This window comes from Dichotomopilus funicola, assembly GCF_033296635.1.
Source record: "Dichotomopilus funicola strain CBS 141.50 unplaced genomic scaffold C8A04scaffold_1, whole genome shotgun sequence".
NCBI classification, from domain to species: domain Eukaryota; kingdom Fungi; phylum Ascomycota; class Sordariomycetes; order Sordariales; family Chaetomiaceae; genus Dichotomopilus; species Dichotomopilus funicola.
This window is the reverse complement of record NW_026944022.1, coordinates 629,293-651,080: the sequence shown is the minus strand read 5'-3', so window position 1 is coordinate 651,080 and position 21,788 is coordinate 629,293. Positions and strand designations below refer to the sequence as shown.

Below are 21,788 nucleotides of genomic sequence, written 5' to 3'. Positions count from 1 at the left end.
GGCATCCCTAGCGCCAATAGCGATTCCCAGGTGAGGTGGTCTCGAACTGATCCCTTCCACCGGGGTCGGTCGGGCCGTCCTTATCGCTGGGTGGGGTCATTTGGTGGTGGCAACGTGGTGTCGTTGCGGTTGATGTTGAAACTTCTTCGCCATCGTTTGGGTTGTTCCAGTAATGATCGTCTCGGGTCCGGTGTAGTATATTGTTATACTTGTACCCTCTACGAGAAAAGAGTGATGCCCATGACGCGGCCATGGCCTGGGTAGACTACTAAGCTAAAAGCGAATTGGAAGCTAGGAGTAGGGGGCTTACTCGAATCAAGAAAGGAACTCTTGGTATTGATACCTAACGTCGAAGCTAGTGTAGCCGATCCACCATATCACGTATGGAATGCGAAATTCCGGCCTGCCTTGAGTTCAACGATAGGAACCTTTCAATAATAAGAACATCACATCATATCATCCAACATTTGGGAAAAAAAAATTCTTTCGGCATATTCATCCATGTCCCGTTGCCCCTTTTGCTGCTTTTAAGAGAAAAAAAGAGGGATATACATGGTGGAAAAAAAGACTAGGGTTTGTTTCACGAGTTCATTATTTATGGACTCGGTAAATACCTAACACACCTCATGTTCAGGTACCGCCGGTAACGATTTGCGCCCTCGGAAGGCCGCAGCACTCGTGCTCCGGGGAACCTAAGCCAGGTACGGCGCGAGAGCGGCCTTGGCCTCGGGGGAGAGCCTCTCCCCCACAAATTTCGCGATGGCACCGCCATGGCGTTGATTTGCCTCCTTCATGTACTGGCTAACCCACTTGTCTACCTCAAGAATCTCTGGGAAGTCGTCGCGGGGCCCGCGCTTGCAGGTATTGAGAGGCGTGAAGCCGACACCGAAACCAATGTCATCCACATCGGCCTCGTTGACAATGGCGTCACCAAAGCCAGCGGTAACACGCGGCGGGTTTTTGAGCAGGTCAAGCAGATTGTTGCAAGTGAAGCCCCAACCTTTTTGGTAGCGCTCGGCAAACTTGGTCGACTCGCACAGCGTCTTGGTGTACGAGATAACACCGAGCTTCCGGTCCACTGGGCGGGCGAACTGGCCTGTTGTGGGTAGGATGATGGTCAGATAAAAGGGCGTGAAGACGTTCTGCTGGATGGCTTCGGCATGGGTGATAAAATAGTCGGCACCCATCTGACCGTCGCCAGCGCGCGCTGAAACGAGGTGGTAGAAACGGACGACACGCGACTTGTATGAGTCAGTGGGGCTCGCCTGGAGTTTAGTGAAGATGAGTGTGAGGATGGTCCCAAAGTACTCTTCCAAGACGCTCCTAGGTGAGAAGTTAGAGCTACGTTCGAGAACGGCTTCTGGCATTTCATAGCTTACCCAGGAAATGTGCCAACGATGGCCTCCAGAAGATCGAAGGCATTTTGGTCGGTCTTCTTCCCGCCCAACAAGCGCTGGAAGATAGTGAGGATGGGCTCTAGTTTCTTCTCCGCTTTGATTTCCTCGGCGGCCTTGGGAATGATGGCGGCGATGAACCTGGACAGGGGCGGCGCGTTGCCCCTCGTTTCCCAGGGGCCCGGGGCCAGAACGGCCTCGATTAGAACCTTGAAATCGCCAGGCACCTGGTTTGATGGACTGAGCTCTAGGAGTAGCGCAAAAATCTGGAAGACGAAGGGGACGAATTCTGTGGCGGCTGTCAGAATAGTTCCATGAACATAATCTTTTCCCCTCGCAAAGGGCCATATGTCTCACCAGAAACATCCTCGTTAAGGATGGCAATGAATGGCGTCCACAGCTGTTGAAGCAGGTTGAGCTTGGGCGCATTGCTGCAGTACCTATAGCGTGTTAGCTATATCCAGTAGACACTTCTTCTTCCCCCCCTTCTCACCGACGAGGGGAAAAAGAGAGGACTGAGAAGAATACACACCTTACGAGTGCACCAATTGCCTCGAAGTGGTAGTAGTAGAAGCGAGGGTTGCTGGGGTTCTCCTTGATCACATTCGTGATGTTGATAAGGTGGGTCAAGACGGTTTCGGCCCCATAATCGAGGATGCCCTCCTTCATGACGATCAGGACTCTCATGATGCACCTCATCAAAAACTCGTTCTCTTGCACCTTCACGGCCGTTCCGCCCTTCGCGATCAAGGCAAATAGGTGCTCAAGCAAATCCTTGGCGTACGGCTCGATATCGCTCCGCGGGAATAAGTGCTGGCCCTGCTCGTCGGTTAAGAAAAGTACTCTCTCCACCGCGATGGCTGCGTAGGTGTAGACGACGTAGTTGGAGGAGGCCAAGTTCTGGATGAGCGGTCGGATGGCGCTGGCCCATTGGGCCTTGTTGAGTTGACTGCGGAAGGTGTACAGGTACTTGATGGCGTCCACCTTCGAGATAGGCTGGTCCGTCTCTGTGAGAAGATCTGAAGCAATGTTTTGCTCGAAGAATTCGACGACGTTGACAAAGCTGTTGACGGTTTTTACACCGTGAGCAGCGGTAACCGCGCCCTTGGCGGCAACGGCCAGGAAGAGGTAGACTGCGGTATCCTTTGCCTTCCAGTCCGACTTTCCGGCGGCAAGGTAGTGATTGATGTACCTGAAGACTACCTGCGTGACCAGGGGCTCGAAGTTGTCCAAGAGTTTCCGCAGGAAATCCGTGGCTGCCCTCCTCCGCGAATCGGTATCCGAGCCCTCTAGATCACGTCGAATGAACTCGATGGGCTCATCCTCAAACATCTCGATATCCGACTCCCGAAGTGCGACGTTGGGAAGAATGACCTTCTCAACGATGGTGCTGAGGATCTGCTCGTTGTTGAAGATCTCGGCGTGCCGCCGTACTGAGGCAACGGCAGTCAAAAATTGCAACGCCTTGCACGTGAGGGTATCATATCGCTTCTCGGGACCGACGCTCGAAAGTACGTTCCAAACGTTGTTCGTGAACTCCTGGACATACTTGCCAAAGTCGTCGTCGTACTTGTTCGTGAACAGCTGGAGGGCGTCGCAGATATCAGACTTGAGTATCTCGAGCGGTGTAGCCTCATCGTCCTCGTCGTCAAAGATGGGGTTCGTGTAGACGATGTATTTGTGGAGGAGCTGGCTGATGGGCTGTAAGTGTGTCTCAATGACCGGCGGGATATCTTGGCAACAGAGATCGTAGAGGATCCGGATCAACAGGCTCATCGTCTCGAGCCATCCCTTGAGAGCGTCGCCATTGGTTTTGTTCGCCTCGATTTGGCCGTCGGCAATCTAAGAGGTACACGGCCCGGGTTAGTTGTGACCCCCAATCGCGAAGACTTAAAAAGTAACGGAAGGATGGTCCTCACGCTTAATAGCTGTACAAAGGGCTCGCCAAAATCGCCGACAACGTGTATAATCTCCCTGTTGAGATCATTGGACTGAAAAAGTGGCCGCCATCGCACGAAGATCGAATGTGCAACTTCCAACACGCCGTTCGTGGCCTTGAAGTCGGTATTGGAGAGACGGCTGACGAGATCCTAATGATAGCTGGGTTAGCCGTATGCTTTTGGTGAGTCGTTGCCAGAGCACCGTCGATTCGCACCTTGGTCAGAGTATCCCAGCGCTCCCAGAAGTCTGAATCCGCGATTAAACTGATAGCTTCGCCAAGCTGTGTTTGTATTGTGGGCGGAGATGAAATCATCAGCCCAACGAGCTCTTGCTTGATCGTTTGTACCTCATCCTCGGGGAGCTTGTATTTTCCATCCTCGTCCTATTTTCGGGTCAGAATCCTTCATTCTTAGCTTCTCGATCGCGAGGACGGTGCCACGCACCACATAGTTGTGACGGATGAAGTTCTTGAAGGCTAAAGCGGCGGCTAGGCGGGTCTTGAGGGCGGCGGTTGTGCTGCTAACGAGGCTGAGAAGCGACAAAGAGTATTTCGGCTTCTTAGCCTCTTCCTTCAACGCATTCTCCGCTACAGGACGTGATATGTTAGCATTGCCTGCCGACGGCCACAAGTATTGAAACCACGAGCGTCGCCCCGAGCTTGCGACAATGGCGCAAGTATAGTGGGGTTGGTTTGGGCAGACCGGGGTGTTTCTCGGGGCTTCAAGGTCCAAAACTTGCCTTTGCGGTGGTGCTGCGCATCTAGAGTTGCGTCGAGGAGCTGTGCAAGATGATCCAAGGTTGAAGCCATGGTGCGGAGGCCTTCTGGCGAGAGCGATGTGGTGATGGTGAGCTCGGTTCACTGGCTGGGGACAGGAAGGAAAACAAAACACCAGAAAATAGAATCGCTGGTTGCTCAGTTATTGGTGGGTTCCCGCATCCAGAAGCAGGCTAGATCAGGCAAACAGGGCGTAGGGGAATTTGGCGGGCTTGAGGTGGGGCCCGGCACCTGCCGTGAAAGAAAGAAAAGTGGAGCACAAGCTTCTTGAAGTTCCGCCTGTTCTTCCATTCTATGGACAGAACGTTATCAGGAACACCAAGCAGCACAATCAGCACAGAACAACCGCTGACGTTAATGTTAGGTAGGTGTTGCTCATGGAACCAAAAATTTAAATATTGTTCCCTATCTATCGGGTCACTCTTGTCAACCTGAACCTCGATCCCCGCTCTGCCGGACCTTCTGTTCGTTGCAGGCGACACTCTTGGCGTTGCTCATTCTCTTCGAATGTGTCCCAGTGATTAGAGATTAGGTGGTCGGTAACTATTCGTACCCCAGTAGTGTCCCGTCCACTTCCAGATTGCTTTCTGTAGTTAAAGCCACCTATGCGTTTATCCTACCACTCTGGCCTTGAGTCTCTGTCTGATTATGTTGAGTTCATTGCGCCATTGCACGCATTTCACACATTCATCAGACAGGCAGCATCCCGTGAGCTTGTCCAGCAGCGAGAGGTGCAGAAGAAGGTGTGATTGGTTTCTCACCCCAGGGCCCAGACCCACTCTTTTCCATCTCCCCTTGCGTGTGACCCCAGGTTCTGACTGGACAGGCCTTTCGTCATCCCGTCTGCTTGGTTGGCCGATGCAGACCGAGAGCAAGCTTCAACACTTTTTTTTATTGTTTTTTGTTCCTATTTTCTCGCCTTGTGCTTCCTGCATCTGTACCCGACCTCGGTGATCGACAGGCCAGAGGGCGAAACCTAAGCAGAATCGAAGACAAGACGACGGACTGATCACGATCGGGGCTCGGCCTTTTGTGCGTGGCGGCCATCCCACGCTTGAGATGGTGTGTGGTGCTTGATTCCAGCGGGAATCCAGGAAAAGCTCATACGCAGGCTGGCACCGCGCTTTTCCCCTCATCTGTTCCTCCTCCCACGCCCACGGCGCCCACCAAACAACACGCCGAGGGTCGCGTGGCGGACGTCTGGCAATTGGCCTCCTCCCTTACCTCTAGAAACCTGTTGGTCGTTGTCTCTGCTTGGACATTGGTGAGGCTTTTGCTGCACCTTTCATGCAACTAGCAGTCCAGCGTGTGAGTGCTGTCTCGTGTCTTACGTCCCATCCCGTATCTCATATCTCTACCCTGTTGTTTCATGCAATCTTCTTTCATCTTCAGTTATCTACCCTCCCTCCCCAAACAACTGCCCGTGGTCTAGAGCACCGTCGCCCAGCCCCCTCCTCAGGCCCGGCCCGGCCCCACGTGTTGTTGTACATGTCCCCCGTGTTGGGCGGCCACCGACTGCTCCGAATGCCCACTCGAGCTCACACTCCCGTCGGCCTCCCACCGATCGACCCGAACTTGTTGAGTTGCCCTGCATGCGGCTGCTGCATGTTCCTGCACGTTCCTGCACGGCGAAACCGCTGTCTTCTGGTTTCCGGACCTGCGCTTGAACGTCGAATCTTTTGAAACCCTTCTTTTCCTTTCTTCTGTTCTTGTTCTTCTTGTCCCTCGTGATTTCAACCGGATTCGACTCCCAGGCCACCCATGAACAACCTGCTAATATGCTGCGGCGATTAGCTTCTCTAGGCCACTCGGCCGCAGAGGACCAGCAGCCGATGTCGCCCTCTCCCGGAGATGAGCAGCCGCCCCAGGAGGCCAAGGTTTCCGGTGGTCTTGCCGGCGTCTTCAAAGGCCTTGCTGGCGGCAGCAAGCTGACCAAATCCCCGCCGGTTATTCAGCAGCCGTTCCCATCGATGTCAAGTTCTCCAGCCTTGGCCCAGCGATCCGATGCCAACCCCCCAGCATCTGCCCTCTACGGGCTTTCTTCTGAACAGGCCGAGTTGTTCGTGCGTCTACGAAATGGGCAGTTGAACGAGCGGATCGCCGCAGCGAGCTCATTGCGGAGTTCAATCGCTGATTTCCCCCTCAATCCTGTACGTTGTATCTCTTCAAGACCTTCCGGGTACCTCAGTACCAGCTTGGTATTGTTGGAAGGCAGCTTGGATAAGCCTTATCTAACAGAGATATGTGTATGTAGGTTCGCGATATATGGCACGCCGCTAAAGACCTTATCGACCCTGGGAAACCCACCAATGCACGACAGGTCGCATGGGAGCTCCTGGCCGAGTGCATCAAATACCCAGCCTCGACCGAGCTCGAGCGCCGCGAATACTTCCGCACAGTCACCGCAATAGCCCAGCCCGAGGATTTCTATCTTCAACTCACCGCCCTCGAAGACCTTACGAACCGCGGCCGCAATATCTCCGGGTTTTACTACGACATTTTCCCGCTTCTGACCCAATGGCTACAGGACGCATACAGGGCTGCCAGAGCCGCCCGGAGACAGGCTTCCCGGGGGCCGAAGACGCCCAAGGGGACAACGCTATCAACGGGCGAGGACAGGAATCTTTCCCGGCTGTTTGGGCTCCTTAAGGACGTCATCAAGTTCAACTTTAAGTTTGCTACAGACAGCGTGGTTGGGAACCTGATGGCTATCCTCCTCAAGATCTGCATGAACACGAGCGTGGAGGATGACCTATGGGCCTGTATCAACGTGGTGGACACTGTGGTAACCTTCGGCGCTATTCCGAACGACAAGTTGAAGGATTGCGTTCAGATCCTCAGCTCGATCCATTGTCTGGTTCCCAAGCTGCAGAAGGACGCCTGGCACACCATATCTATCATCTGCAGGTCCCATCATGGCCAATCGACGGTCCGGATTTTGTTGGATTTACTGCGGTCGTACCAGGTTTCATCCGACAAGGACAAAGACAAAGACAAGGATTCCGTCAGGGACGTTCGTGGCGCGCTCTCCGTCTTGAAGAAACTCCTGTCCAAGTCTTCCGAAAAGGGGTACCCCACGGTTCCCCTAGCCCTCCTTGTGGACGGGCTGGCCACGGTTTCCAAGAGCAGTTCCACGAGAATTGCGACGGAAATTCTGAAGCTCATCAACTCGCTGTTTGAGGGGCGTGATGGCAACATCAATGCCATCGTTGTGGAGGAGAGCTGGGCGCCCATTTTCTCGGTCGCTGCGCAAAGTGCAACACGAGCGATCCAGCCACCGCCATTGTCACCGACCCCAGAGCCCAGCGCACCCACGCCAACTAGCGTCACCAAGGAGGAGAAGGAACCTGAGGATATTGTTGCCATCCAGCTTAAGCTTTTGATTGGGCGGATCGAGACGCTGTTGGCTCACAAAGATCCTGGGTTTCTACAGCGGGAGGAATGCATGGGATTTTTGTCCGAAGTCCAACACTTTCTTCCAGATTCGGCTGCCACCCTCGTCATTGCATACCTCCGTGAAACCCGGGCTTGCTTTCCGTCGGAAGTGGACTGGCAGAATAGTCTCGGCCTCGTTTTGGATTGTTTCTTCCTCAACCGGGGCCGCGAAACTCTGACCCGCCTGCGCGCTCTGGAGGTTATCATTGAGGTGTATGATTTCCTGTGCTTGGCCGAGGGATTGGTGGACGGCGATGGGGTCGCTAAACTGATTCAGCGGGTACTTACGGGGCTCTGTTCGGAAGATGACAATCTCGTTCTCCAAGAAACTACATCCTTCTTGGTAAATGTCGCCGAAACGGCGCCTATCGGCTTATTCGACAGTATCCTGGACGCCTTCAAAGGCGTACTCGCCAGGGATATGTCCCGAGTACCACTCTCTGCGCCGGCTCTACATAGAGCCGGACTGGCGCAGCAGGAGCAAGGAGGCCAAACCGTCGGCGTTGCGAAGCAGAGCGTCTCCAATGTGGTCACCAGGGGTTACGTCCAAGTCTTCATCCGAACGATGAACACCAATGGGCCTAAGGCGGTCAAGGCCTACTCGGCCCTTGTGCACATTGCTCGGTCCAACTCTTGCGAAGTGGACGCTCGGTTGACAGCCATGAAGATGCTATTTCGTCTCCGGGCGGACTTTGAGCACCGCGTTTATCTCATCAACTCGACGAACAGCGAAGCGTTGGCTGGGACGTTGTACAGGACCGAGGCATCCCTTGCGCGCAAACTCGCCGAGGACGCGGCACAACCCCCAAGGCTGGCAAGACCAGACCCTTCAACGGGGCGTCCAAGTCGTGGCATATCCTTTAGTCAAGGGCAGCCGGTAGATCGAGGGATTCCCGCGCGATCGACGTCCACTCCCAAGCCATACAGTCACCCGACCCCTAGACTATGGTCTATTCCGGACCCTGAGGCCCTCCCTGAGCGACACTCGGAGAGTTCAAGTCAGATTCTTGTATCGTGTCGTCAAACGGCCAGTGAGACTGCTTCGTCTGACAACGGGCCAGCAACGACCGTTTTGACTATGGCGCCGTGGCTGGAGACCATTCTGAGCCTTTTCCACCAGGGATGTGACTGGGAGGTGTACAGCTTTATCCTCATCCATCTCCCCGCTCAACTGAGCAATCACCCAATCTTCAGGGATAACGTCGTCCACATTCAGGAGATGCGGCGGCTTCTTTGTGAGATGGTGCGAACCAACGGGTTCCAGGAACCCCCGCACGCGTCGGGACTTCGACGGAGCGACGTTGCAAACTGTGTGTTCCATTCGCTCATCATGATCGTCAGTTATCACCATCATTTCCAACAAAAGACGGAGGAGGATGAGCTCGTCCGGACGTTCACGCACGGAATATCCGACAAGACGGCCAAGACATGCATCCATGCCCTCTCTGTCTGCTGCCATGAACTGCCCATGGCGGTGAAAAAGTCGCTGGTCCCTATCTTGCAAAAGATGTCGCAGATCATCACCCAGCCGATGGTCGCGATGCACATTCTCGAGTTCCTCGCTTGTCTCAGTCGTCTGCACTCGCTGTACTCCAACTTCCGCGATGACGACTACCGGATCGTGCTAGGGATCTGTTTCCGATACTTGCAATCCGTTCGAGAGAAAAAGCTTGTAATGCGCGGCAGTATCACGAGCGAACCGCCAACCCCGGGTACAGGTCCGGCAAACCCGTCAGACCTTCTCAACCAACAAGCTGGTGGTGACGATCTCCCGCAGTACGTTTACGCCCTCGCGTACCACGTCATTACGTTCTGGTTCCTTGCCGTCAAGCTCCCCGACCGGCCGAACCAGATTGGGTGGATCACCAAGAACTTGTTTACGGACGTTGATGGGAGTGCGAGCACCGAGGAGCACGCGCAAATCACACTCGATTTTATGCAGCGTGTCGCGTTTTCGGACGCTGGCGATTCCCCGCAAGACCCCCTCTTTGAGGAGAAATACTTTGGCGAGATCCAAAAGAGGCGATGGATTATCGGGAACAGCATCCTCACCATCCGGCAAGCGACTGAGTCCTGCTGGGCCGAGATCACGCGTCGTTACCCTTCCGGCACATCATCTTATGCGCTTCGAGTCGAGTACAGTCCCTTGCCGAACGTGCCAGCCGCGAACGGTTCCGATGCAGCAGCGTGGGATGGACGCTTCCAGGATGGCCAGACCATCTTCCCTAGCCACTTGTTGATGCAGCTGTTGGCCCCGATGCCGCAGCTCTACGACCCTACCATCCGGCCTATCCCACTCCCCAACGAGCCCGCGGTCGACCGAGCCATCGTGACCTTTGACCGCGTCTCACCCGTGGATGGGCACAAGGTGGGCGTCATCTATGTCAAAGAGGGCCAAACCAAGGAACTCGAAATTCTGGCCAACACAACGGGTAGCCCCGACTATCACCGCTTTCTGAAGGGCCTGGGAACCCTGACGAAGCTGAAGGGCGCCACGTTCAACACCCAGGGTCTTGACCGCTCGGAGAACATGGACGGGAAGTACACCTATTGCTTCCGAGACCGTGTCACAGAGATTGTGTTCCACATCATAACCCAAATGCCCAACTCCCCAACAGACGAGTACCTGTCACTCAAAAAACGGCACATCGGCAACGATTTCGTCAGCATCGTCTGGAACGACTCCGGCCTACCCTTCCACTTCGACACGTTCCCCTCCCAATTCAACTACGTCTACATCGTCATCACCCCAACCCCCCACCTCCCGTTCGCAGCCTCCCGCGTGCCACGCGAAGACGACGTCCCCCGCTTCTGCATGGTCCAAGTGATGAGCAAGCCTGGCTTCCCCGAGATCTCCCCCGCGGCAGAACCCAAGATGATCAGCCTAGAGGCACTCCCAGGCTTCGTCCGGCTCCTAGCCCTCAACGCGTCCGTCTTCTCCCACGTCTGGTCCCGTAGGGAGGCCGGCGAGCACGTATCGTCCTGGCGTGAGCGCCTGCGCCAAATCAACGTCCTTCGCGAACGCTACGGCACCAAGAAGGGCCACAGTGTCTCGCCGTCTCCGCCTCCAGGCGCCATCGCCACGCCCACGGCCGCGTCCACGGCTGCTGCCGCCGGCGGGCTGTCGGTCGTGGGTGGGGTAAACCAGAGCATCATCGGTTATCACCATCAGTCTGGCATCGGTGTCGGCGGTGTCGGTGGCGGTGACAGACAGGGGTCGTTGACCGGCCTGGGAGGGGGCGGTGGGATCATGGGAGCTGCAGGGCAGGGCATCAGCGGCGCGCGAGATAGTATCGGCAGTGGCGAACACGGTCTCTTCCTCCACAGCGCGAGCAACAGCATCAACGGCAGCGTGGGCGGCAGTATCAGCGGCGGTAACAACAACAACACCATCAGCGGCAACAACAACCTCAACAACAACAGCTTCAACAACATCAGCAGCAGCAGCGGCAGCACGGTGCGGCCGACCGGTATGCGGGATAGTTTTAGCAGCCTGCGGCGGTCGTCGGTGGCGACCTTCTTTACTAATGCCACCAGCGCTGATCAGTCGCATCGGTCGAGTATGTTGTCGGCGGTCACGAGTGAGAATGCCAATGAGATTCATCAGCCTAGTACGGCGGAGGCGCTGGTGGATTCGGTTGATTTCTCGAAGTGGACTTGATCGTGGACCGGGTCATGGATTGTATGAAATTCTGACAGAGGAGGGAAGGGAGTAAGGGCTTAGCTTTGAGCTTCTCTGAGCGCGAACTCGGCTGAAGGGGAAATAAAGAATGGTGCGAGAATGGGGAATACAAAATCTCGGTGCTGCATGGCGGACATGTCTGGGTTTTATTGGCGACGTGAGGTAGTGTAAACCTCCATTTATCATCTTTCTTTCTTTCTTCTCTTTTCTTTTCTTTCGGTTATGATCTGGGACAGGTAGGATGGATGGAAGGTCCGGCGTATCAAAACAAAACGGTGATTTCAGGAGACATTACCAGGTGCCTTGCGGCGCTGGTCTCATTGATGATGGTGGCGTTTACTCATGTATTTAGCATGTTGGGTCAAGGGGTTCAAAGGCTTCGAAGGGGGAGAGATGAAAAGAAACGAAAGAATGTTGAATGTTATGTGAAGAAATGATATCGATTTGTTCAATTGTTTCTGTCCAGGATTGCAGTTCGAGTGGAAGTCCTTGAATTCTGTCTCTTTTTTTTACTACTCAGATTGTATCATGTTTGTGTGTCTTCTAGCGACCAGCGACTAGAAGGAAACGACCATCTACAAGAACACGACTACTACAGTCTCTGCCGTCGTAGTGATAACCATCAGGCATACACAGCAGCATAGTATATATCCTTGCCGTTACGAAGGAACTCGTATGGCTAGCATCCATAGAGTGTAACACTCCCAGGTCGTATTCATGTAACCGTCGTTTTTACACACACCGTCCACCTCAAACTTCTTACACACCATCACATGATCCCCCATAACGTTGCCGTTTAATTTTGTGTCACCCACAAAAGAGACAACGCACCGACTGCGGCATTGCCCGAGCCCGCTGCAAATCAGGAGAAAGGGTGTAAGGGGCCGAAACTAACCGAGAAGAAAAAGGCGGAGCGGAAGAAAAAAAAAGAAAGGCAAAGTAAGGTTGAAACCTTGTTGATACGACGTTACACGGCACAACGCTAGAGAGCAAAAGTTTTCCTGTGTAGGGCAGCGAATATGTCTAGGTATCTATCGTACAATAGGATAGAGAGATGACTGGAAGGAGCGAGCCATAGGCCCATCTGCGGCCCGACTAATCTGGCCCCACCATCGAGACATCACACGTTTGTAAAAAAGTAAAAGCTCTGAGGGAATTTTTCTTCTCCCCTCACTCCTGGAGAGGGGAGATGATGGTCAGTCAGTGATGTTTGTTGGCGTTATATGGTGATAGTGCATGTGTCGTGGGGGGGAGTTTCGGGAGCTGTGATCTGGTTGGTGGGCAAACGAACGATGTTATTGCGAATGAAGAAGTGACAACTGCAGGCAGGGTCCCCCAATGCGGTAGTTGTTTGCTGCGGAACCCATCATTTGATTCCAAAGGGAGAAAGTGAAACTGCTGTGGGCCGGGGTATGTATGAACATCTGGACAGAGCTGGCTCGTGCTACTATGTCAACAACAAAACATTCCGTAAGGCTTTCCCGAGACCACTCGGGTTTCTCTCAGCCTTGAGTTTTGACACACTCATATGAGAAACTTACCCTGCAGAACTTCGACACGATAGCCGTCACCTGAGAAGTGTGAGGTGTCGGCTCACCATTCCTGTGCCAGGTAAGTGATCCCCCCGCGATCGGTGTTGTTGGGCGGATCTATCAACATGTTGTGTAACACATCCAATTACCACTCGCATGCAAACTCTGCCAGGAGATTCGAGGTACCAACGCCGCCCCCACCGAAGTTCTCCGGCCTTTTTCGAAACAGATATGAGACTTGGTTGACCCAAATTTCTGCTGTCTTTGCGTATTGCCTTGTCGAACCATCCTCAGCCTTGCACATGGAGAGCCGGAGTATGCACCACTCACTCTTCCCATCCAGTCGATAAGCTGAGAAACAATATGTACAACCTTCTGCGCTCCCCCGAACAAATAAACGGAGCGAGAAACCCACCGAGAAAATCTTTACCCGCCGACCACACCTGGAAAAAAACTGCAACACGACTGCTCAACTGCCACGACCCCAAGAACAGGTAACAACTCGCTAGCGACGTTGCACAACATATCCCCCCCCTCCTCCCCACCCCTGTTACAAAAGGGAGCAGAAACACATAATAAATAGTAAGACACGGCTTCAACGAATGCCGGTCCGTCGGGTATACGGTATAATGCAAAGGGAAGTATAGACCCCCCTTCGGAACCCCGTCCGTCTTTGTACGACTAGTCTCGGAATATGTTCCATGTCTTCACTGCGGTCCGACTCCCCGGGTTCCCCTCTTTGATCACTCATTTCTAGGCCCCCAATGCATATTCCGTATCCATTTCCGTTCTCGTTGTGTAACACCGCCCACCTCGACTGAGATGTCAGGTTAGGGGACAGCCACCGAACTATTAACCTGGTTTTTTGTAGGTATTGTCGACCAAAGAAGGACGAGGAAGCCGGCCACAGGCAGGAAAAATAAGACAGAAAATACCACATACTCTTCCGACGGAGTCAACAAACCCCTGAGCCGAACCAGCACCCAAAAATATCTCATCCCACCTTTATCTCCCCGACATCCCCCCCTTCAGACAGACATATACCGCCCTCCCGATCCCCATCTCGGCCCGACCCCTCCCATCCAATCTCCACCCTTCCCGAGCATAGCATACTTTCAACCCCCCCCACCCCCGTCCCCCCCACCTTATTAGTCGTCCACACACAGTGACACAAAGACTGCAGGCATGGTCATGGTCACATACCACGAAAACGTTGCGCAACACACCATAACACCAGAACAAAACAAGAAAGAATGTGTGTGTAACCGCGATAATGTATGTCTCCCGACACTACCTATCACTGCCGCATCGTGCCGGGATCTGATCCAGCCGAGATGGAGGGGAGGGAGTCAGAGTCAGAGCCTGCGGGATCGGACGCGGGGTTTAGGTTGGGTTGAAGTTGCGTGTGTGTGCGTGTGTGTGTGTGTGTGTGTGTGTGTAGGAGGTGTGGGAGGGACAGCAGGACGAAAATTTTCCTACATCCATAGTAGCACGTGCGTGGTGGTGATCATACAGGGGGGTCGGTAAGTGGGTAGTCGCGGGTTTGTAGTGGCCCAGTGGGCGGGTTGTCTGTCTGTCGTACATTAAGCGGTCAGGTAGGTATCCGCGGATGGCTCGGCTATCGTTAATGGTGTTCTAGAGAACTGAGAGGATGGCAAGAGGGCAGGTGATGAGTTGGATTTTCTTCCCGAGAAAGGCGATAAAAAATTCCGAGTTGGTCTTGTGGGGTGAGAGATTTAGATATGTGGGTTGTTGACAATGTCCTTGTGACGTAGGTAGGTGAGTTAATGTAACGTGAACTAATATAGCCCGGTGTTACACCGATGTACGAGGCTCTCGACATCATCGCCCTGGGGTTTGATTTCGGGCCTCACTGAATTCAAGGGGCGAGGGGGCTGCTTGGATGAGAACCCAATGCCAACGAAATCGAGCCCCTAGTGGGAGCCGTGAAACATCCAGCAGCCTCACAGTTCTTAGGACGTATGTGGGAAGGAGGACGCCGCTGCTACTCGATTGTTAATTTATGAATTGATTCGTCGTTTGTATAAACTTGAATACTTCGTTCCGTATGGTGCTAGATGAAGCTGAAGCTTTGCGTTATGATTCACAAACTATCCAAGATCTAAGCCATTGAAAACCGATATTTTGATACCCCTATCCAGAGAAAAGAAAACCTCAAAGAAAACCCAAACCTGTGTCTTGCCTTGCGTCTAAGTTGATTGATGCAGATAGGAGAGTATAACTGTTTACCTGCCGTTCCACCACAGAGGTGACGATAGATTGCTGGCGTTAAACATTCCGCCAAACCTCTCGATAACTCGCCCATTTCTGAAAACCTGCGGCAGAGTTAGTGTCAGCATTTCCTTAAGAATTATCTCACTTGGAGATCTCGACCTACCTAAAGATTGGAGCTCATCCTCATCCCACTTGACAGCGTCAACGAGTAGCTTGTTCTTTCCACTCTTAGCGAGGAGCTGAATGCAAGCATCAAAAAGGCCCGTAACAACGGCGTCACGCTGTGTTTTCGTACTTGTTGCCTCATCTACAGATCGTGGTTAGCTTCAAGCCGCATCTCTTAGTTGTAGTCATCATGGGCTACATACCACTGAGACACACGCAAGTCACGCCTCCAATGTCTTCCGCGATGGTGCTGGCCCAGGGGAGGTCTTCCTCTACAGGGCTCCCGGTGTTCTTCACATAAGTCAAAGCCACCGCCACGATGGCGCCGTTATTGAGACCAACGACAATGTCCATGATGTTCATGGTGCCAGTTAGTTTGGCGTATTGATCGTACCACGCCAGGTTGTCGTTCTTTTTCGATTCCCTGTCCACGAATTCTAAAACCAGGTAAAGTTCGGAGAGCTCGCAAGGTCGAAACGAAAGATGTGGCAGCTTGAAGCCAGTCGCCGGCCAATTCTCAAAACTGAGAATCCAATCGCATGCCTCCTGCCCCAATCCTGGCTCCAAGGGGCCCGAAGCGGACTCGATCCGCCACTTCCGGCGTCGAAACCAGTCCTCACACTCCAGCTCTGGCGGAAGTCCGTACAGAAGCCTGGGGAATGTGCTGCCGAGTTGGAGACGGCAGATACCACGGACACTTTTGAGTTCTCGCAAAGCGTGATCGTGAAGAGTTCGGCCGATACCCCGGCGGCGGTACGCGGGTTGGACAAGGAGAACGGCCAAAGAACCAAGCAAACGCTCCCCGTCGCTGTCAGCATATGCTGTATAAGCGGCGCAAAATCCAAGAATTTTTGTGGTCTCGGGCTCTCGGACAACGAAGTGCATTGCATAGCCATCTCGGCGGAGGAGTGATTGGAACTTGAACAGATTCAAGTTGAATTTTTTGGGTAGACACTGGTTCCAAAGGTCGAGCACCTCAGATGGGTCGCGGTCTTTGTTCCATCTTTGAACGGACCATAATGGTGATGCGAGGACGTTTGGCGTTTCTAAGTTTGGTCTTGTCGCTTCAAAGAGGGCGCTGGCCGCGAGTTCCAGGTCGGAGGGATTGAAACTGGGTATCTCCAATGTTGTTGGAAAATAAGCTTCAGGGAAGTCTAGCTCATGCGGGCTGCAGCAGGCGACGATGATCATGGGTTGGCTCTTGCAAAGGGCTCTGGCATCTTCCGCTAGGGCAATTTGAGATGGCTGCCCTTGGTATGACGGACCGGAGATGACGAAGATGACAATCGCAGCCAAGTCGATATGTGCTTTGTGTGTGCCGGTAATTCCGCCTCGGGGGGTGTATGGGACATGCCGAACCCGGGAGTGATGTTTTGCCAACGCTTGGCCAAAAGGTTCAAAGGGATCGCTGGGCGGTACGTCTGAGTTGCTGTTCAAGGGGCTCGCCCCCGGGATGATCGCCGGTGTCAGCAGAACTATGAGATCACTCTCTTCAAGGTAATCGGTAAGAGGAATGCATGATTGAGAATCCTGAATGGATACTGATTTGGTCTGTGGTGTGGTTTCCATGTCGGCTGGATAAGTTGAGCCCAGTTGAAGAATCATTGCTTGCCTTCAGCGGCGGGTGGTAAGTTTATAGCAGAATCAGGGGCATCCAACGGGTCTGGGCTTCTGGTTTAGTAAGAACGGAGCCGGTGAGCGGAGGGAAGACCAGCCTCGAAAGCCGCAGTGCTTACCTACTGGCACCCCTTGAGGTAACTGACGAGCCTATTGCGGTGATGGATCAGGCTCAGCCGCCCTTGAAAGACTCAACAGCGCTGCAACGATTGCGCGCTGTCTAAGTGGTACTGAGGTGGCAACCAAAACACGAGACGTAAGTGGGCAGACCGTCTTGATGTTGCCCCCAAATAAGTTTACCAAGCGGCTGAGACGCTGTGTTGGTAATTATCGTGTTCCAGGCCAGCAAGTTGCGGACAACCACCTCCCAAGAGAGGCGGACCCAAGAACCAATGGGAGAATGAAACGAACCTAGGAAAACACACGAAAAATAGGAGGTCCACGACACCGGGGATGCTATCGGGCAAGCCGGTGCAATGAAATGCTTCAAATGTTTGGGTGGATTTGCCCAACGACGTATGGTAATGCCCTCCGTCCGGGGTTTATATCCTTTCGGAATCTTTGGGAGGCCAAGAATTCCACAACAGGGGGTAATCAAGCTCTTCGGTGTCGCCTACTAGCCGGCGCTCAGAAGGTGTACTTGGACAAAAGGTGCCGCCTGCTGTGAGCCTGGATGAAATTGAGGTTGGTAAATTCGGGGTTCTGCTCATGGTAAGCCCTCAAACTCACGGAGCGTACTAGGGGAGCAGACTCGCCAGCACATGTAAGCCCTCAGCTCAATGGGCAACAAGCTTAAAGAAAACATTGCATGGCACAACATTACGCCTGGCCATGTGCGTATTTGTTCGGGTCTACGATGGGAGATTGTGGAGCGTGCCTTGAAAGAACAAGAACTTGGGGTTGTACAAAGGGAAGCGCGGATAATGCGTTAAGGACTGGTGTTCCGTCCACCACGCCCTCAGGCCCCCACCATCGCTCAATCCCCACCAAACATTTGATAAAAGAAGCCATGCGCCGCTTGTCGGGCCAAGCTAGAATCTCATCACGGCAGGCATTTCACCCCCGGACAAGGTCAGCCTTCCCCGACGGAGCAAGGACAACGAGTCGGTTCACTACCCTGCCTTGCAGGCGGCCCGGGAAGGGGGCGTGTGAACCGCGGCTGGCGGGCAGAAGGAGGCTCGGAGGTAGTATCGGGAGTTGGTTGAGCTGTACCACCATGCCACTGCAGTCCGCCTGGCTCGGGGGGCTAGCCGGATTGTGACCTGTCAAATAGCAAAGCCCGATCCAATCGAGGGGGCCTTACATATGCGGTTGATACCCTACCAAATCCTCCTTGCTGACCGAGCGCCCGGAAGAGGGTTCGGTGGGACACGGTGTGCATCGGAAAGAAAATTGCCAGTACTCGCGATGATTTGCCCACTTGGGACCTCAAACAGGAACCAGACGCAGTAGATTTGGCCGAGCAGAGCCGAGTTGGAAGCAAACAAAGGACCTTATGAGGCAAGAGAAGCGGATTATGTAGGAGCTGAAAGACATGCTAGGTTAAGTAGTTTGGGCTGGGTTGGCGGTAAGAAAAAAAGCCGAAGAAAAGGAACCGGCTTTTCCACCCCTGAAACGAAGAAAAGTTTATGGGGGGAAAGGAACGGCGACGGGAGTCTGGCAGCTTCCAAGCTGATCCCATTGTATACCGCGATAACGTTAAGGCAGCGACGCTTGAGAACCTGTCGAGTTGGGAAGGCGTAATCCTAGAAAACGAGTGAATACTAAGGTTGCGGAAACCGAAGAAACATAAAATAGCACGGCCTTGCATTGGAAAGATAGAGTGAAGGAGGCAAATGGTGTAAAATTTCGGCTGGATTTGTGTTTGTTTATCTATTTTACGATCACTTTGACAAAGGAGAAAAGGGGCAACCAGAAAGAGAGAGCGGAAGTTGGGTGAAGATGGGCAGCTGGCAGGTACACGATTTGGCAAGTGGGTACGGTCACGAAGCGTCCAGCCTGTTTCGATGCAAGACATCCTATCCAATAAAACGCCCGGGCAACAGGTATCTCGACCCCCACATGCGTAATATTACACCTTTTGATACGGACATCTGCACCGTGCCAAGGCGTGGGGCATCGCGTTCACCCACTGGCCATCCTTCTTCCACCGCGTGTTGCACTCGTTGGCATCAAACTCGCCGCACATTGCATGTGTTCGAGACTTGAGAAATTGAATTCTCCGGACTCAGCCCTTTGGTAACCCGGAGGCTAATGAAACCCCCCCTCGGTCGTGTATTTAAACCTGGGGGTATGATAAACAATGACATCGCCGCCAATCAACGATGACCTCGAAGGTCTTATCGGGGACCTCGAGGAAGGTGAGAACTACCCTTTTGTTTTGTATTTTTACTCCCAGACTTGGATCAGAATTGGGTAGAAGAGACTGACGATTGGTTAGCCTCAAAATTGCCAGCAAAGCGGCGTCAGACCTCCATCAAACCCACCGTCGAGGCTACGGCTTCACTCCTCTTCGAGAGGGGAGCCCTACCAGGAGAACTTGCGCGTCTCGTCGACCTCCTGACTATTCGCAACCACCTCGACCAGGCTAGTTTGGGCGCCATTGTGCGGAACCTGTATCCAACAGGGAAGGTCGATGATGACGTCGTGTTACGTTTCGTCGCGGCCCTGGGCCATGGCCAGCTGAAGGCTTCTTTTCCGTTGCAGGCTTTGTTTCTCCGGTGGCTGGTGATGGTGTATCACTTGATCAAAAACCCGGCTATTTTGTCACAAGTCTACGGGGTCCTGTTCAACCTTCTCGATACCGCCGCTATTAGGTAAGGCTTGTTGAGAACGAACGGCTGTGTTGCCCCGCTCATTCCTCGACAGGCCCCAGCTGTGTCATCTCCTGGCACTGATAACAAGGAGGAAGCATGTGAGGCCGTTCCGGATCCAGGGGATGTAAGTCAATATTCTTTTCGAAATTTGATAGGGCAATCTAACTTGATGTTTCAGACTCAGTCTGTCTCGACAGACAGGAGGCGACCCAAACCTGACTGGCCTCCTCCGAGTTTTCAAAAACTACTACCCGGAAATTATCGTCGGCGATATCACAAAGGGGCGAGCATCATCATTCAAAGTATGTTTTCACAGGATCAGCCACCTTGTTTTACCACACTCGAAGCTTACACGTAGCAGCACCCTGATCCCCAATGGCGAGAAAAATTGGACGAGATCCAACAGCGGCAATTCAACGGTCAATGTGACCCAGGCACGAGAAACGGGTTTGCGGTCAGTCATACGCTTGGCCGGCAGATGAAGGGGTTACACGTTTCAGTTCCAGCTGTCCGTACGCTGCATGCTCAAGAGGTAACGCCCGCTACCGATGCCACCTTATGCCTTGGTGTGAATTCTGTCTCTCTAACTATGTGCTAGAACTCGGTGACCCTTGAAGAAATTGACAACGCGGAGTCGTTCGTCAAGAACCTCGAAAGGATCGAGCTGCCCACGCAGTTGGTGGCTGTCCTGGCAGATCCACTGTTGCAGAAGTTCCTACTCCTGCGGCCGGATGCCGAGGCGTCGTCCCGGGTTAGCAATTGGCTGATGGCATGTTTGGGCGATGTGTCTAGCGGTGACGCGGATTCTGAGATTTTTCTCGAAATGGTGGAGGTGATTAACAGCTATGCAGTTGCTACAAAGGTGCGTGTTTCCCCAGGAACTTGGACACCTGGGCTCTATTCGTGTGGCTAACAAATTATAGACCCTCCCTCCCATCTTGCTCACCTTTTTTGCCCAATTTTTAAGCACATGGAATGGCTCGGATAAAAGAGACATCGTCTTGGAGACATTGAGCTTTACCCCTATGCTCGTGTTCGAAGGTACGAAACCCCCAACTCCTGTCGTATCAAGATAAAGCTAATGCTTTAGAAGAATTGTATGCGATTCTTCAAGTATTAGAAGGCGCGGTGCTAGACAACACCTCGAGCTCTCAACTCTCCCTTCTGAAATTTTATACGCTCCTTCTCCGGCGGTGGACCATTGCCATGAAGAGCACAGATGATCTGGACCCCCTTCCCATGGCCACAGTTTCTCGGCTCATCGACTATGTCAACCAACTCACACTCACTTTGACCCAAACATCACCCAGGGTCGGTACGTGCCTTGATATCCTCGATTTTTACGAGGCTGCGGCTGCCGTCTTTTCCGAGACGCGTCTCCTCCAGCGCGTCGAGATCAGTATTCCGCCACCCTTACTTGTCTACCTCCTTTACTTTAGCCCGTCGTTGACCGTGGTGTCACGCCTCTGCGGCATTCTCGCCGCCTACAAGCGGGCCTGGGAAGCCGTCATGTCATCGGCCGTCACGCGGCCTCTCACGCGCCGCGAGCGTGACCAAATTAACGTTTTCAATGGCTTCTTGATGGACTTGTGCAACTGCATATGGCGGGGGCGCGCGTTTTCCACGACCGACGTCAATGCACAAGGCTGCCGTGTGCCAACCGCAGTCCAGACAGCATTGGACCGCTACGTGCGCACCGCGGCAAACTCGGACAGAGACCTATCATTAGCCGTGGCGTTCGGTCTGTCGCACTCGCCGCTGCTGTGCCAGCTATCACTCGAGTATATACGAAGGCTGGAGGACGACCAGATGGAGGAGCTGAGGGCCAGGCATGCCGGCCCTGTGACACAGGCTTCGCTGGCCCGGCTGGCGAGCCGAGGCGGTCTGAATCTGCCGTGGGCGGATTATAAGTCAGGGGTACTCACGCACCTAGAGGCCAAGGGGTTTCCTGGTATCCCAGAGCTGATGTACAATACGATGAAGAATCTAATGAGGGCACGGCAGCAATGAGGAAGGCAAGTGATTCTTTCCCTGTTATGGCAAAAATAGATACCCGGAGGAATGATCAAGGACAACAGACAATCATGTTGATATGGACTGTCTATCTCGAAAGTTGGAGCACATAAGCGCCGACCGATGCCATCCATACCTCCTTTTTGAAACTCCAGATCCTGTTACAAACCCATGTTAAATGCC

At 53.4% G+C, this 21,788-nt stretch overlaps 4 protein-coding genes across 4 annotated transcripts; 2 read left to right on the top strand and 2 right to left on the bottom strand.

Moving 5' to 3' along the window:
- Positions 1-692: 692 nt before the first annotated feature.
- C8A04DRAFT_33628 (CAS/CSE protein) lies at positions 693-4,143 on the bottom strand (the record flags this gene model as incomplete). Its single annotated transcript, XM_062782536.1, has 8 exons — positions 693-1,323; positions 1,380-1,683; positions 1,752-1,834; positions 1,927-3,236; positions 3,314-3,484; positions 3,550-3,717; positions 3,779-3,921; positions 4,074-4,143. The coding sequence occupies 8 exons, from the start codon at positions 4,141-4,143 to the stop codon at positions 693-695; spliced, it is 2,880 nt and encodes a 959-aa protein (XP_062641489.1).
- Positions 4,144-5,942: 1,799 nt separating this feature from the next.
- C8A04DRAFT_33627 (uncharacterized protein) lies at positions 5,943-11,206 on the top strand (the record flags this gene model as incomplete). The annotated part of the gene is made up of 3 exons (XM_062782535.1): positions 5,943-6,260; positions 6,365-10,809; positions 10,993-11,206. The coding sequence occupies 3 exons, from the start codon at positions 5,943-5,945 to the stop codon at positions 11,204-11,206; spliced, it is 4,977 nt and encodes a 1,658-aa protein (XP_062641488.1).
- Positions 11,207-15,048: 3,842 nt separating this feature from the next.
- C8A04DRAFT_33626 (uncharacterized protein) lies at positions 15,049-16,728 on the bottom strand (the record flags this gene model as incomplete). The annotated part of the gene is made up of 3 exons (XM_062782534.1): positions 15,049-15,095; positions 15,158-15,301; positions 15,363-16,728. The coding sequence occupies 3 exons, from the start codon at positions 16,726-16,728 to the stop codon at positions 15,049-15,051; spliced, it is 1,557 nt and encodes a 518-aa protein (XP_062641487.1).
- Positions 16,729-19,078: 2,350 nt separating this feature from the next.
- On the top strand, positions 19,079-21,602 carry C8A04DRAFT_33625 (Mis6-domain-containing protein; the record flags this gene model as incomplete). Its single annotated transcript, XM_062782533.1, has 8 exons — positions 19,079-19,136; positions 19,217-19,592; positions 19,645-19,716; positions 19,771-19,894; positions 19,954-20,124; positions 20,191-20,454; positions 20,516-20,633; positions 20,686-21,602. The coding sequence occupies 8 exons, from the start codon at positions 19,079-19,081 to the stop codon at positions 21,600-21,602; spliced, it is 2,100 nt and encodes a 699-aa protein (XP_062641486.1).
- Positions 21,603-21,788: the final 186 nt, after the last annotated feature.